This window comes from Trachurus japonicus, chromosome 5, assembly GCF_045865225.1.
Source record: "Trachurus japonicus isolate A0001 chromosome 5, Traja_1.0".
NCBI lineage: Eukaryota > Metazoa > Chordata > Actinopteri > Carangiformes > Carangidae > Trachurus > Trachurus japonicus.
The window spans coordinates 18,557,584-18,574,170 of record NC_140911.1 but is presented as its reverse complement, the minus strand read 5'-3'; the positions used below and the strand labels follow the sequence as shown (position 1 = coordinate 18,574,170).

At 41.0% G+C, this 16,587-nt stretch overlaps 2 protein-coding genes across 2 annotated transcripts; both read right to left on the bottom strand.

Moving 5' to 3' along the window:
- Positions 1-873: 873 nt before the first annotated feature.
- LOC146987436 (acidic mammalian chitinase-like) lies at positions 874-4,103 on the bottom strand. The gene is made up of 11 exons (XM_085776614.1): positions 4,039-4,103; positions 3,928-3,954; positions 3,630-3,834; positions 3,332-3,388; positions 2,952-3,117; positions 2,719-2,843; positions 2,498-2,621; positions 2,171-2,353; positions 1,970-2,086; positions 1,748-1,880; positions 874-1,196 (listed from the first exon to the last, which is right to left on the bottom strand). The coding sequence occupies exons 1-11, from the start codon at positions 4,061-4,063 to the stop codon at positions 949-951; spliced, it is 1,410 nt and encodes a 469-aa protein (XP_085632740.1). The 5' UTR covers positions 4,064-4,103; the 3' UTR covers positions 874-948.
- Positions 4,104-11,130: 7,027 nt separating this feature from the next.
- Positions 11,131-14,355, bottom strand: LOC146987435 (acidic mammalian chitinase-like). The gene is made up of 11 exons (XM_085776622.1): positions 14,291-14,355; positions 14,173-14,199; positions 13,875-14,079; positions 13,579-13,635; positions 13,199-13,364; positions 12,966-13,090; positions 12,745-12,868; positions 12,417-12,599; positions 12,216-12,332; positions 11,994-12,126; positions 11,131-11,450 (listed from the first exon to the last, which is right to left on the bottom strand). The coding sequence occupies exons 1-11, from the start codon at positions 14,313-14,315 to the stop codon at positions 11,203-11,205; spliced, it is 1,410 nt and encodes a 469-aa protein (XP_085632748.1). The 5' UTR covers positions 14,316-14,355; the 3' UTR covers positions 11,131-11,202.
- Between the last annotated feature and the right edge of the window lie 2,232 nt (positions 14,356-16,587).

Here is a 16,587-nt window from a genome sequence, read left to right as displayed (position 1 = left end):
AGATCATCTTCACATTGATGTTGATGCTGCCCCTTCACACATATATTATCTCCCTGGTGACCCAAGTTATGATTATTGTTACTTTTGTTATAAATTAAATAATCTCTTCTCTGTTGATTAAGTCAAGCAATGCAGTGGTTTGTGAGTCTGCATCATATCTTCGACAAGCAGAGGCCGAGTTGTAATACTGTAGTTCCTATCATGAACCATAAACACTGTTGTTCTTTGTGGTGTAGACTCAGTAGCAGACTAATTATCTTGTCTTCAGTCTCATATGCACCTTTGATGTTTTGCTATCTCACCCCTGATCTGACAAACTGATAAGTGATAAAAACCTGTCATCATACACTGATTGTACAAGTGTTGTTTTCACTATTTGAGCCTCTGTACTCATAGTGATGTGTATGCAAAGCTGGGACTCATTAGTATCACGCTGTTGGTGTTAGTAAACATTTATTCATTGTTAATTTTGACTTTATATTTGTACAAAGTTCTTGCAGCATTTTATGTTGAGATGAAACGCTGTAATTGAGAGGGTTTGTTTTAAACATATACAGAAATCTGTGTTTATACTCAAAGCCAGGTACAGTATCAACAATGTTTTAGTACAAAAACTAGCATATCACACTGAAAATGGTGCTGGAGTGACACCAACTCCAAACTCTATGAGAAAACTCCAAAATTTAGGTTTGTGGAAAACAGCATGGCGGAACTAGCAGATTAAAATGAATAGACTGCAAAAATAAGCCAGCACCCAGCTATTAGTACCAAAATACTTCAATACATTTGTTTGCAATCTGCAAAATCTCACTAATTTCACATGAAAATATTCCATAATGACTCATTTAGGTAAATGACTGTAAACACAGTGGATGTGAGAACTTGTTCAGTCAGGTTTAATGGCTGACATTTGCATCAATTGTAATACACACTGTCTCCTCTCATGCCTCAGGGCCACACACAGCACTTGCAGCTTTCGTTAAAGACAGATCCGCTTCCGCAATGCCTCAGGTGAGTGATGCCAGCAGCACACATGTAGAAGGTGGTCTTGTCATCTGGGTTAGCGTACAGGCCGTCAGGTTTGCCGTTGCAGAAGCCAGGTCCTGGGGGATGGGTGGTGGTAGTGGTGGTGGTTTTTGGGGTAGTGGTGGAGGCACCAGGTTTAGGAGTGGTGGTAGGGGGCAGTGGGGGGAGCTCTGGATGAGGGAGGGAGAAGAAATATTTGTTACTCAGTAGGTTTGAAGCATAAATATCCATTATTTTTTGTCTAGAATTGGACACTGACTTTATTAAATACTCAGCACTGGAGCCAGTACTGCACAATTACTCCAGAAAATGACAGTAGTGTTGTGTAGTGAGTTCTTGTCAAGGCGCAAAGTCGGGATGGCTGTAGTCCTCTTTAATGCAGTTATCAGCAGAGTGCAATTTTGTTTTAGAATATATTGAACTGATTTGCATTGAAATTAGTGGAGGTATGGGTTACTACGTAGATCCTCTCAAAAGAAGCTTGGAAATTTCATCAGGAAATAATGTTTGGCTCTTGGTGTAAAACTTCTGCAATATTTAGTGTGGTAATAATGATAATCTTGTTCTGACAGATATATGATTGTTTGGCCTTGGCAGAGGCATGCAGTGTACCATGATATAAAAAATAAGGGAAATGTACTACCAAAAAAAATTGCTAAACATTTGGTAAAAATAAAAAAATAATAATTCAAAAAAGTGATAACCAATAACTCTAACTTACCAATATTAAGAAGTTTGCGGAGATGAGCCAGAAGAGGGTGGCTGCCCTCTCCACAGAATCGTCCAGCAAAGTCATCCAAATCGAGGGCCCACACAAAGGCACCTCCAAACTTCTGCTCCTGCAGGTAGCGCACCTATTGGGGTAGAAATAAACAGAGACTGGTGTGACTACCTTGGACACACAGTGAATGTGGTAAAGATATAGAGATGATGTTCCACACACCTTGATCTCATAGCTCTCCCTGTTGTCGAATCCTACCCACTCGTTGTTTTTGTGGGCATAAGGGACTTTCTGGTCCTCAATCCACTGAACAGTGGTGCCTTTCAGGAATCCACAAACCTAGATCATTGACAACATGACAGGGGATTAAATCCATGCACATCATGCTGTAAAGAGTTTGCTCCTGTCTCATATAAACTGTACCTCATAGTAGGCCCAGAATCCAGCTTCACGTGTGTATGGTCCAGCCGATGCAGGGCCGCTAGCTGGGGCTCCGACATTAGTGTTTGATGATGTCAGACGGAAGGTGCGACCATAAGCAGCAAATCCCATCCTCAGCTTCTCCACTGGGGTGCCATTGTCTCTCCAGTACTTCATGGCATAGTCCTATACAAAAGTAGACAGAAGAGGTGAATTGAAAATAAAGTAAAAACTAGGGCCTGCCAACTGATACTAAATCTTTGGTCCAACATTGATATTGATTTATGGTGTATATCGTCTGAAAGTTTGGGCTTCCCAGTGTGTACTTACAGTGTTGAAGTAGATGAGGTCACCCTCGTCCTGGGAACCGCGGAACAGAGGGCTGTTGTGTCCAGTGAACCGCTCCCAGGTCCCATGGAAGTCATAGGTCATCACATTGATGAAGTCCAGTTCCCTGCAGACAAACAGGTGCAACAGCAAGACTCATATCAAAAACCTGTTCAGAACTCCCAATAATCTCTGTCAAGAGGCATTCATGGAAATACGCTCACTTAGCAATCTCGGCGATCTCATATGCACCATCAATGGTTCCCTTCCCAGCAGACACAGCAGCAGTCAGCATGAGCTGAGTATTGCCAGTGGACTTGGCCTCAGCTGCATAGGCAGCAACCAGTTCCTGCAAAGACATACCAAAGGGGTAGTAAGAAAGATGTCGAGCATGATCTAAACCATGTGACAGAAACTCTAAGATGCAGGCTTAAGGTGTAAAGAGATCTGCACTTACCCTGCAGAGCAGAGTGAACCTTTGTTTGTCTTCTGGGGGACTTCCACGAGCACCAGGATACTCCCAATCCAGATCAAGACCATCAAATCCATGAGTCCTCAGGAATTTGATTGTAGACTGAATGAATTTCTGACGGTTGGCTGGAGAGGACACCATGATGGAGAACCTTCAGACAAAAACAAGCTCTGTTAAAACTTTTAGGATAGCTAGGCAAATATCCCATTTAGCAGCTCTTAGCATTTGGGACATAACTGATTTAAACATTTTGAAAGGCATGCATAATTATTGTTGCTTGAAAATAAGTTGTGTGATTAACACATTTTCAGTTTTTACTTATATTATCTGGTTAGCTAGACAATATGGTATAAAATGTTACTCACTGTCTTGAACCAAAGTTCCAGCCACCAACAGCAAGCAGTGTCTTCAGATGAGGATTCCTGGAAACAGCCAAGAAGATTAATTATATCTCCATCTGATTTTATTTAAGGTTGCAGTTCCTTGTACCAGTAATAATATTCTTCAACCATGGGTCTTTTAGGCCCGAGTTGTGTTACATTGCATTTTACAATTGGTAACATCTTTGACCTTGGCTCTGCATCACTACCCTGCTTATGGCTTCTTCTCAAGACATTGGATTGCTCTATTGTGTACAAGGGTACCTCAACTTCAGCCACTTACTTGGTCTTAAGAGCATTGAAGGCCTTGTAGAGGACGTCATCATTCCACTCGTAGGTAACCAGTTCGTTGTTGTGGTTGATCATGGAGAAGGCATAGATCAGGGTGGTGCAGAGGAAGGGATCCACATTCTGTGGCATATACTTGCCCTCACCTGGTCTGTACTGGGACCAGTTGGTGAAGTAGCACTCCATGCGGGAGGCAGATCCTGTGTTGGGAGTGAGGAATTGTTAAAAAGGAACTGATTTCAGTGATGCTGAAAGTGCAACATCAAATACAAATGATGAGTATTCGAGCTTACCCAGGTGGCAAATCACCAGACACAAGCCTTAAGAACAAACAAATGTAGGAAATGTTAATGAAGAAAAATTTGTGCGTATATATCAACATTCATATTTGTGAACATAACCACCTGCAAGAATAGTGAGCCTGGCCATCCTGAATTGTCTTCTCACACCTTCACTGGATTACTGCAAGACAAAAAGTGAACCAAAGTCAAGGAGGGAAGCAACACAAGAAAGCAACCGTTCTCAAGCTTATCCCAATCACAACAGTGTTGCTCTTGTAAACACACCTGAGATCTGATGACGACCTAAAGTGCAGCAGCAACTTTCATGCTTTTATACAGCTGGTTGTGCCCGGAGAAAGGAGGTGGTGCTGCCTTTTTTCCAATCAGGTTTCAATAAATGCAATGATTGATTATTAGAGCATGTTTTGATAAGATAACAAAGTCTGGACTATAGGATTATACACAGTGCAGCAGTTTGTGCTGTTCACAACATGCACCATGTGCATGGCTGTAATTTAGGTCAGATAAATATCGCTCATTTATCATTAAAATGACCTTAGACGTCTGTGGATCAAAGTCCTGATATTTTAATTTAGTATAACCTTGGTGTTTTTTTCTTATGATTCCTACTATTTGTTTTGTTATGTTCTTAAAGTAACTTGACGAGAGATTAAAGTATAACCCTTCGATTTTAATAAGCCCAATACAGCTCAGTAATTATAGGCCTATTCAAAGCAGGACAAGTGAATAACTCTATTAATCATAAAGATGAACATAAATCTGACCCAGACAATGTTTTTGTTTTTAACTTAACTGAAACAAAATTACTTATTATTTCAATTTGACTTTATCTGGGATAAAAACTCTCAATAAAATACATATCAACCACATTCTAAGACAAAAATGTGTTTAAAATAAACATTTAGAGTTGGTATCAGCTAGGACAGAAGGTGACTCTAAAAGCCAACTGCTGGTCACCTTAGGTCAAAAACTTTGTCCGTGGATGACTCGCGGTCTCCATCTGCATACAGTATCTCAATACCATGTCAATAAATTGGAGATGTAATTGGAACAATAAAAGTAATAAAAAGGACAGAATGAGTGATGTGATGTGATGTGATGTAACTGACATTTTGTACAAGCTGACGATGGTGGATCGAAGTCTAGCTAATGCCCAAGCTCAAATAAAGACCTCTTACAGTGACAACTGTGAGGACATTTGTAATGATGATTGGATATTTTACATTGGAGACAAAGAAATCACTGTTGTAGACTACCAGACCACTGTGATATGATAAAGTAATTAACAATTTCACAATTGAATAAATGATTAGCCAAAATACATTCATACAGTATGTATATAAAGTTTGTGATGCAAATCGACAGATTATGGACAATCCCAATTTATCAACTGTATCAATAACAGTAAAAAGGGCAACTTTAGCCAACATGGCTAATATCCTGCTGTAGTCCCCGGCCAAATGACAATGGGCACCCTAAAAAAACAAACAATATATTACAGCACATTGATTAAAAAGAGAACGTTAGGACAGCGAGGAGACAAAAAAAAATCAATAAAAATAAGAGAGAACAGTGAAACATCAGTACAATCATGCAGAGACAGCACATATAATCAAAACATACACAAGCAGCAATATGATCATACATCAGTGCATACAATCACATTCAGGAGTGCAGACAGACATCACAGCATTTTGCATGATAATTGTGTTTAGACAAGCTCAAGGAAAACATTGAGCTTGAAGATCGCATGAAGATTAAAGCCTTGAAAGTCTAGAAGCATCTCCATTGTCAAGGGGAAACTGGTAGACCACCGCTTCCACATTGGCAAGGAGCACATTCCAACGGTCTCCGAGAATCCTGCAGAGCCTAGGTCGTTGGTATGATGCCTCTCTCAAAGGCAAAGAGCAGGTGGTGCAGCTCAGGACGGAGGTAGCCAGCAGCCTGGGGAACATTGACAGAACCCTGCTGCCTGGCAAGCTGAAGCTCTGGTGCATGTAGTATGGACTTCTTCCACGTCTCCTGTGGCCACTAACCCTCTATGAAGTCCCGCTCTCAAAGGTGGAAAAACTGGAGAGACTGGTCAGCTCTTCCCAGGTGTTCAGCAGTGTTGGGCTCTATGGCAAAGGGATGTTACACCTGCCCATTTCCAGTCTGACAGAGGAGTACAAGTGCGCCAAAGTCAGATTTGAGATGATGCTACTGGATTTGAGTGATCCATTTGTAGCCCAGGCTGCCCCCTTCTTGGCCACCGGGAGGAAGTGGACCCCAATGGCCGCAACTGAGCAGGCAAAGGCAGCACTCAGACACAGGGACATCATGGGCTGAGTGCAGGAGGGGAGGAGTGGTCTTGGCCTTGGGGCCAGCACACAAACCTGGAGCAAGGCCACCCCATCTTAGAGACGCAAGCTGGTGGTCCAGGAGGTACGTCGGGAAGAGGAAGCGCAAAGGTGCACACAAGCTGTGGCGCAGGCAGAGCAAGGGCAGTGGATGGCATGGGAAGGATTGGAGAAGAAGTAGATCTCCTGCAAAGAGCTGTGGGAGATGGAGGCATTCAGGGCGAGCTTGCCATCAGGGCTGTCTACGATGTCCTGCAAACCTAAGTCAGTGGTATGGCGAAGACCCCACATGCCCTCTATGTCCAAGTCCAGGAAGCTGCTGGCAGACTTGGACAAGAAACTCTGCTTCCAAGCTGAGGTCGCATCCACCAACCTTGTTCTGTGATCAGCCTTGCTCAAGCTTGTGTACATCATCAAGGGTGCAGTGGAGGAGGCTTATGAGCAGAAGAAGCTGAGGTATGCTGAACTCGCATCCGACACTCAACAACAAGCCTGGAAAGCGAAGGTACGCCCAGTGGAGATAGGCTGCAGAGGGTTTGTAGCCACCTCAACATCCAGGCTACTCAGGGAGATGGTACAGTAGTATGAGGGAAGGCCCACTGGCAGGCAGTCAAGGACCTCTCCAAGGCTGCTGAAAAGTGGACCCAGTGACTGTGAAGAGATGAAGAGAAAGTACTCCACCTGGGCCATCAAGTTGAGTTGATGGCATCTATGGAGTGAACATGGGACACTGGGATTCACTGCTGAACCCTCTGGAGGTGTCGTGGGCCTATCAGTGAAACACCAGAAGGAGGGTGCCCACTTGACAACCCAAAGGATGCTATCACTCAATTAACCGTCCTACAGAGTCTCATCGGTACCTCTAGTACAAATATTGAGGGATATCAACATCTAGTCCTACACAACAGATCTTTTCTAAAAAGGAATGACTGACATTTGCAAATAGTGTTTTACTAGGTGAATACACACAACAGAAATTAGTGTTTTAGCAATTCAGAAAAACTGTAATCATTTGCAAAGATGTACTAAGACATTTGCAATTTGATGAAATTAATGAGAAATTCAATTTTGTTGTAAACAATTGCCAAGTGGTTTGGAGGTTTGTCCATGTTATTTTGAGAATGTAATTTCTGCTTTAAGAAGAAGAAATTAGCCAAACCAATGGAGAAAAACTGTAATGCCAAAGTGGTCCACTGAGTGTTAGTACTTTGTGTTGATGGCCATTATGTAAGTTATTCCTCACAAAGCACACACACACGCAAGGCATGGTTACTGACAGTGCATTCCTGTGTTTTCTTACTTTTAGTTTTGCTGTTTTTCTGTGATCTGGCCAACATGTAAGAGGCACTGTTGTTGACATGCACTTTACTGTATAGCGGTGTCAGAGCACAGAGTCTCAGTGATCATTTCATTGCCCATGTGAATTGTTGCACACGTGTGTCTTTGTGTATGTGTTTTTTAATGCAATGGTGACTATTTTATTCAGTCGTGCAGTTTAAGTTCCATATGGAAAATGATGGAAATAAAATAATAATTTAACAAAAGAGGAAAAAATATCTGAATCAATAATCATTGATTATTCACCTTTATCCTTTTCCTAGACAGACCAACGAGGGCTGGGGGCGGGGACAGATAAATATTATTAGGTCATCATAAAATATCAAAAGAAAAAACACTTGATTTATGGTGTTAGATTAGATTAGATTAGAAAACTTTATTGATCCCCAAGGGGAACCTGCTTTGCCACCCAATAAAAACATCCACTTAACAAACAATACAAACAGTTCCATACCATTGCACAAAACTTATCAACATGATTGGATACTTCATACGACAGAGTAGGCTGCTCAGAGCAAGTGATTTAAATTGATATTGATATAGGCAAGGATAAATAAATAAATATACACCTCCAGAAGATTAAAAACAAACAACAACAACAACAACAGACAACCGCTATTTGTGGTTAAAAAATCTGATTGCTGCAGGAACAAAGGAGCGTCTAAGTCGTTCAGTAGAACACTGAGGCATCACTAACCGCTCACTGAAGGAGCTTTTAAGATCCTTAAATATATTGTGGAGTGGGTGGTTATCATAGAGAAGGACTGTTTTCAACTTGGTCCTTGTTCTCTTCTCCACTATTACCTCAAGCTTGTCTGGATTAAAACCAATCACCGAGCCAGCCCTCTTTATCATCTTATTAATTCTGTTCTTGTCGTCAATGGATATACTGCCTCCCCAGCACAGAACAGCATAAAATAATACACTAGCCAGGATGCCCTGGTAGAAGATGCCCAGCAGCCTTGGGCTAATGTCAAAGGATCTAAGTTTCCTAAGAAAGAAGAGCCTAGACTGAGCCTTCCTTAATAAGACCCCAGTGTTTTCCTTCCAGTTGAGCTTATTGTCCAAATGGACACCAAGATATTTGTAGGACTCCACAATTTCTATTGTTTGATTATTAATTGTCACTGGGACAGCCTCCTCTTTTTTCTTTCTAAAATCAATAATTAGCTCTTTTGTTTTACCCACATTCAGCTGTAAAAAAATTTGTATCGCACCATTTGGCAAATGAGTGTGCCTCTTTTTTATAGGCCACTTCATTGCCATGCTTAAGCAGACCCACAAGTGCAGTGTTGTCTGAAAACTTCTGTATTAGACAGGATGGCTGACTATGTCTGTAATCAGTTGTATAAAGCAAAAATAAAAAAGGAGATAAAACTGTCCCCTGTGGTGTTTCATGTTGCATGAAGGTTCAGTTCACTGTTCATCTGTTGAACCTGTAATCAGTTCACTGTATATTTCGCTTCTCAGAGTGATAGTGAGCTCATGACTCTCACATCTCAACTAACCTTGAGGTTTGAATTTTTTGCAATAATCTGGAATATTTTACAGTGGTTTCTTAGTGCTATGACCATAATGTTTCCTCCTGGTGTTAAGAGGCAGAAAATAAGACCAATTTCTGAACTTGTGTTGTTTTTTTTTGTGATTTCTAAACGTTTGTAAAATAAGCATACAGTAAATACACAGCTTTTGATGTTCTGTGCATCATTAACTGCTTAAAAAAAGCCAAAAAAGATCAGTCCATCAGTAATGCACCTTCCAAAAGCACAGACCAGCAAGAAGCATAATGATGTATGGCTTTTAGATCCAATGAAATGTTCAATGTTTGTATTTCTATCACATCATGACCTTTATTTAATGATCTGAAGTGTGAATATGGTATAATTCAGTTAAAGCAGATATCAGTGGCACGGCCGTTTCGGCTAATGCTGTGTTCAAGGCAGGCTTTTGAAACCGTAAGTTACAGCTTCAAGTCACAACTACGACTTGGTAGCGTTCCAGGTAACCCGTAGCTCGTGTTTTTACCGTCCTGTTGTCTGTGAAAGTTCCCTATAACGGCCACTCGTAACTTCCGACCCGTGAACTCGTACCAGATCGAACTGGTATGACTTCACAGGAAGGAAAAACACAAAGTACGAGTTTCCTTGAACGCACCATGAGTTAGCAGCCCCCGCCCTTGTCAGGCATCAATTGGTCCTCGTGCTACGTCACCACATTCACGCGCATCCCTTGGCTGCACACACAGCCCTTCATGCCGTTCTCTCCCCTCATTGGATAACACTTGTATCCCACAAGGAACATTTTCTCCTCGGGTTACAGCAGAGCAGAGTGACGGAGAGACTCGTGTTTAGGCTGAAATACTTCATGTAAGTGATTGCTGACGGAAAATAGGACTATTTAGGACTTATATTAACAAAAACATTCCACTGATATCTGCTTTAAGACCAAATGTATAGGCACTTTGTAAGCAACAAGTTACTGTTCAAAGGCACAAGAGTAAGTACTATTAATTGAACATTGGTTCAATCATTTGCTAATTTAGGCTAATAAAAGGTGATAGATCCAAATACGTATACAAATATGACAAATGTTATCAGTGAAATGTGGCTTGGTCATTGGACAGGGTTTGCTAGATCATCTTCACATTGTAATTGATGTTGATGCTGCCCCTTCACACATATATTATCTCCCAGGTGACCCAAGTTATGATTATTGTTACTTTTGTTATAAATTAAATAATCTCTTCTCTGTTGATTAAGTCAAGCAATGCAGTGGTTTGTGAGTCTGCATCATATCATCTACAAGAGGCCGAGTTGCAATAGTTCCTATCATGAACCATAAACACTGTTGTTCTTTGTGGTGTAGACTCAGTAGCAGACTAATTATCTTGTCTTCAGTCTCATATGCACCTTTGATGTTTTGCTATCTCACCCCTGATCTGACAAACTGATAAGTGATAAAAACCTGTCATCATACACTGATTGTACAAGTGTTGTTTTCACTATTTGAGCCTCTGTACTCATAGTGATGTGTATGCAAAGCTGGGACTCATTAGTATCACGCTGTTGGTGTTAGTAAACATTTATTCATTGTTAATTTTGACTTTATATTTGTACAAAGTTCTTGCAGCATTTTATGTTGAGATGAAATGTTGTAATTGAGAGGGTTTGTTTTAGACATATACAGACATTTGTGTTTATACTCAAAGCCCGGTACAGTATCAACAATGTTTTAGTACAAAAACTAGCATATCACACTGAAAATGGTGCTGGAGTGACACCAACACCAAACTCTATGAGAAAACTCCAAAATTTAGGTTTGTGGAAAACAGCATGGCGGAACTAGCAGATTAAAATGAATAGACTGCAAAAATAAGCCAGCACCCAGCTATTAGTACCAAAATACTTCGATACATTTTTTTGCAATCTGCAAAATCTCACTAATTTCACATGAAAATATTCCATATCTATAATAATAATGACTCATTTAGGTAAATGACTGTAAACACAGTGGATGTGAGAACTTGTTCAGTCAGGTTTAATGGCTGACATTTGCATCAATTGTAATACACACTGTCTCCTCTCATGCCTCAGGGCCACACACAGCACTTGCAGCTATCGTCAAAGACAGATCCGCTTCCGCAATGCCTCAGGTGAGTGATGCCAGCAGCACACATGTAGAAGGTGGTCTTGTCATCTGGGTTAGCGTACAGGCCGTCAGGTTTGCCGTTGCAGAAACCAGGTCCTGGGGGATGGGTGGTGGTAGTGGTGGTGGTTTTTGGGGTAGTGGTGGAGGCACCAGGTTTAGGAGTGGTGGTAGGGGGCAGTGGGGGGAGCTCTGGATGAGGGAGGGAGAAGAAATATTTGTTACTCAGTAGGTTTGAAGCATAAATATCAAGAAATTTTTGTCTAGAATTGGACACTGACTTTATTAAATACTCAGCACTGGAGCCAGTACTGCACAATTACTCCGTAAAAATGAAAATGACAGTAGTGTTGTGAGTGTAGTGAGTTCTTGTCAAGGCGCAAAGTCAGGATGGCTGTAGTCCTCTTTAATGCAGTTATCAGCAGAGTGCAATTTTGTTTTAGAATATATTGAACTGATTTGCATTGAAATTAGTGGAGGTATGGGTTACTACGTAGATCCTCTCAAAAGAAGCTTGGAAATTTCATCAGGAAATAATGTTTGGCTCTTGGTGTAAAACTTCTGCATGATAATCTTGTTCTGACAGATATATGATTGTTTGGCCTTGGCAGAGGCATGCAGTGTACCATGATATAAAAAATAAGGGAAATGTACTACCAAAAAAATTTGCTAAACATTTGGTAAAAATAAAAAAATAATAATTTAAAAAAGTGATAACCAATAACTCTAACTTACCAATATTAAGAAGTTTGCGGAGATGAGCCAGAAGAGGGTGGCTGCCCTCTCCACAGAATCGTCCAGCAAAGTCATCCAAATCGAGGGCCCACACAAAGGCACCTCCAAACTTCTGCTCCTGCAGGTAGCGCACCTATTGGGGTAGAAATAAACAGAGACTGGTGTGACTACCTTGGACACACTGTGAATGTGGTAAAGATATAGAGATGATGTTCCACATACCTTGATCTCATAGCTCTCCCTGTTGTCGAATCCTACCCACTCGTTGTTTTTGTGGGCATAAGGGACTTTCTGGTCCTCAATCCACTGAACAGTTGTGCCTTTCAGGAATCCACAAACCTAGATCATAGACAACATGACAGGGGATTAAATCCATGCACATCATGCTGTAAAGAGTTTGCTCCTGTCTCATATAAACCGTACCTCATAGTAGGCCCAGAATCCAGCTTCACGTGTGTATGGTCCAGCCGATGCAGGGCCGCTAGCTGGGGCTCCGACATTAGTGTTTGATGATGTCAGACGGAAGGTGCGACCATAAGCAGCAAATCCCATCCTCAGCTTCTCCACTGGGGTGCCATTGTCTCTCCAGTACTTCATGGCATAGTCCTATACAAAAGTAGACAGAAGAGGTGAAGTGAAAATAAAGTAAAAACTAGGGCCTGTCAACTGATACTAAATCTTTGGTCCAACATTGATATTGATTTATGGTGTATAATCGTCTGAAAGTTTGGGCTTCCCAGTGTGTACTTACAGTGTTGAAGTAGATGAGGTCACCCTCGTCCTGGGAACCGCGGAACAGAGGGCTGTTGTGTCCAGTGAACTTCTCCCAGGTCCCATGGAAGTCATAGGTCATCACATTGATGAAGTCCAGTTCCCTGGAGACAAACAGGTGCAACAGCAAGACTCATATCAAAAACCTGTTCAGAACTCCCAATAATCTCTGTCAAGAGGCATTCATGGAAATACGCTCACTTAGCAATCTCGGCGATCTCATATGCACCATCAATGGTTCCCTTCCCAGCAGACACAGCAGCAGTCAGCATGAGCTGAGTATTGCCAGTGGACTTGGCCTCAGCTGCATAGGCAGCAACCAGTTCCTGCAAAGACATACCAAAGGGGTAGTAAGAAAGATGTCGAGCATGATCTAAACCATGTGACAGAAACTCTAAGCTGCAGGCTTAAGGTGTAAAGAGATCTGCACTTACCCTGCAGAGCAGAGTGAAGCTTTGTTTGTCTTCTGGGGGACTTCCACGAGCACCAGGATACTCCCAATCCAGATCAAGACCATCAAATCCATGAGTCCTCAGGAATTTGATTGTAGACTGAATGAATTTCTGACGGTTGGCTGGAGAGGACACCATGATGGAGAACCTTCAGACAAAAACAAGCTCTGTTAAAACTTTTAGGATAGCTAGGCAAATATCCCAGTTAGCAGCTCTTAGCATTTGGGACATAACTGATTTAAACATTTTGAAAGGCATGCATAATTATTGTTGCTTGAAAATAAGTTGTGTGATTAACACATTTTCAGTTTTTACTTATATTATCTGGTTAGCTAGACAATATGGTATAAAATGTTACTCACTGTCTTGAACCAAAGTTCCAGCCACCAACAGCAAGCAGTGTCTTCAGATGAGGATTCCTGGAAACAGCCAAGAAGATTAATTATATCTCCATCTGATTTTATTTAAGGTTGCAGTTCCTTGTACCAGTAATAATATTCTTCAACCATGGGTCTTTTAGGCCCGAGTTGTTACATTGCATTTTACAATTGGAAACATCTTTGACCTTGGCTCTGCATCACTACCCTGCTTATGGCTTCTTCTCAAGACATTGGATTGCTCTATTGTGTACAAGGGTACCTCAACTTCAGCCACTTACTTGGTCTTAAGAGCATTGAAGGCCTTGTAGAGGACGTCATCATTCCACTCGTAGGTAACCAGTTCGTTGTTGTGGTTGATCATGGAGAAGGCATAGATCAGGGTGGTGCAGAGGAAGGGATCCACATTCTGTGGCATATACTTGCCCTCACCTGGTCTGTACTGGGACCAGTTGGTGAAGTAGCACTCCATGCGGGAGGCAGATCCTGTGTTGGGAGTGAAGAATTGTTAAAGAGGAACTGATTTCAGTGATGCTGAAAGTGCAACATCAAATACAAATGATGAGTATTCGAGCTTACCCAGGTGGCAAATCACCAGACACAAGCCTTAAGAACAAACAAATGTAGAACATGTTAATGAAGAAAAATGTGTGCATCTATTATCTACATAAAGTCATACAATTGTGAACATAACCACCTGCAAGAATAGTGAGCCTGGCCATCCTGAATTGTCTTCTCACACCTTCACTGGATTACTGCAAGACAAAAAGTGAACCAAAGTCAAGGAGGGAAGCAACACAAGAAAGCAACCGTTCTCAAGCTTATCCCAATCACAACAGTGTTGCTCTTGTAAACACACCTGAGATCTGATGACGACCTAAAGTGCAGCAGCAACTTTCATGCTTTTATACAGCTGGTTGTGCCCGGAGAAAGGAGGTGGTGCTGCCTTTTTTCCAATCAGGTTTCAATAAATGCAATGATTGATTATTAGAGCATGTTTTGATAAGATAATGCAAAGTCTGGACTATAGGATTATACACAGTGCAGCAGTTTGTGCTGTTCACAACATGCACCATGTGCATGGCTGTAATTTAGGTCAGATAAATATCGCTCATTTATCATTAAAATGACCTTAGACGTCTGTGGATCAAAGTCCTGATATTTTAATTTAGTATAGCTAACCTTGGTGTTTTTTTCTTATGATTCCTACTCTTTGTTTTATTATGTTCTTAAAGTAACTTGACGAGAGATTAAAGTATAACCCTTCGATTTTAATAAGCCCAATACAGCTCAGTAATTATAGGCCTATTCAAAGCAGGACAAGTGAATAACTCTATTTATCATAAAGATGAACATAAATCTGACCCAGACAATGTTTTTGTTTTTAACTTAACTGAAACTAAATTACTTATTATTTCAATTTGACTTTATCTGGGATAAAAACTCTCAATAAAATACATATCAACCACACTCTAAGACAAAAATGTGTTTAAAATAAACATTTAGAGTTGGTATCAGCTAGGACAGAAGGTGACTCTAAAAGCCAACTGCTGGTCACCTTAGGTCAAAAACTTTGACCGTGGATGACTCGCGGTCTCCATCTGCATACAGTATCTCAATACCATGTCAATAAATTGGAGATGTAATTGGAACAATAAAAGTAATAAAAAGGACAGAATGAGTGATGTGATGTGATGTAACTGCATCAACATTTTGTACAAGCTGACGATGGTGGATCGAAGTCTAGCTAATGCCCAAGCTCAAATAAAGACCTCTTACAGTGACAACTGTGAGGACATTTGTAATGATGATTGGATATTTTACATTGGAGATAAAGAAATCACTGTTGTAGACTACCAGACCACTGTGATATGATAAAGTAATTAACAATCTCACAATTGAATAAATGATTAGCCAAAATACATTCATACAGTATGTATATAGAGTTCGTGATGCAAATCGACAGATTATGGACAATCTACTGATGTTTGGTTGGACCCTTTAGTCTCCCTCATTGCCATGCCATACACACAGACATGTTGTGTGTATGAATGTCATCAGAAATGATCACTCTTTGTCTCCTTGCATTCTAAAGTGGTTTATATTAGTTGTCACATCATGAGAAACAAGTGTGATCAATTTTGAGTTGTGTTTGATGGATGACATGTGTGTTTTATTTGTGTTTATGTTTTTCCACTTGTTGTTACCATGATGCATCACAAGTGCGTCATGGTGACAACAGTGTTTTATTGTTTAGTTTACTTTAGTTTAGTTTATTAGTTTATTATGTCGAGGACAATCCCAATTTATCAACTGTATCAATAACAGTAAAAAGGGCAACTTTAGCCAACATGGCTAATATCCTGCTGTAGTCCCCGGCCAAATGACAATGGGCACCCTAAAAAAACAAACAATATATTACAGCACATTGATTAAAAAGAGAACGTTAGGACAGCGAGGAGACAAAAAAAATCAATAAAAATAAGAGAGAACAGTGAAACATCAGTACAATCATGCAGAGACAGCACATATAATCAAAACATACACAAGCAGCAATATGATCATACATCAGTGCATACAATCACATTCAGGAGCGCAGACAGACATCACGTAGATAGGAAGCATTTTGCATGATAATTGTGTTTAGACAAGCTCCAGGAAAACATTGAGCTTGAAGATCGCATGAAGATTAAAGCCTTGAATGTCTAGAAGCATCTCCATTGTCAAGGGGAAACTGGTAGACCACCGCTTCCACATTGGCAAGGAGCACATTCCAACGGTCTCCGAGAATCCTGTGAAGAGCCTAGGTCGTTGGTATGATGCCTCTCTCAAAGGCAAAGAGCAGGTGGTGCAGCTCAGGACGGAGGTAGCCAGCAGCCTGGGGAACATTGACAGAACCCTGCTGCCTGGCAAGCTGAAGCTCTGGTGCATGTAGTATGGACTTCTTCCACGTCTCCTGTGGCCACTAACCCTCTATGAAGTCCCGCTCTCAAA

Excerpts from the sequence above, each read along its gene's own strand:
- LOC146987435 (XM_085776622.1), bottom strand. The coding sequence starts at position 14,315 with ATGGCCAGGCTCACTATTCTTGCAG. Across the intron at positions 14,200-14,290 it reads CAGGCTCACTATTCTTGCAG|GCTTGTGTCTGGTGATTTGC; the intron begins GTGGTTATGTTC and ends TTTGTTCTTAAG. Across the intron at positions 13,636-13,874 it reads TTCAATGCTCTTAAGACCAA|GAATCCTCATCTGAAGACAC; the intron begins GTAAGTGGCTGA and ends GGCTGTTTCCAG.
- LOC146987436 (XM_085776614.1), bottom strand. The coding sequence starts at position 4,063 with ATGGCCAGGCTCACTATTCTTGCAG. Across the intron at positions 2,844-2,951 it reads GGTTCACTCTGCTCTGCAGG|GAACTGGTTGCTGCCTATGC; the intron begins GTAAGTGCAGAT and ends ATGTCTTTGCAG. Across the intron at positions 1,197-1,747 it reads CCGCAAACTTCTTAATATTG|AGCTCCCCCCACTGCCCCCT; the intron begins GTAAGTTAGAGT and ends TCCCTCATCCAG.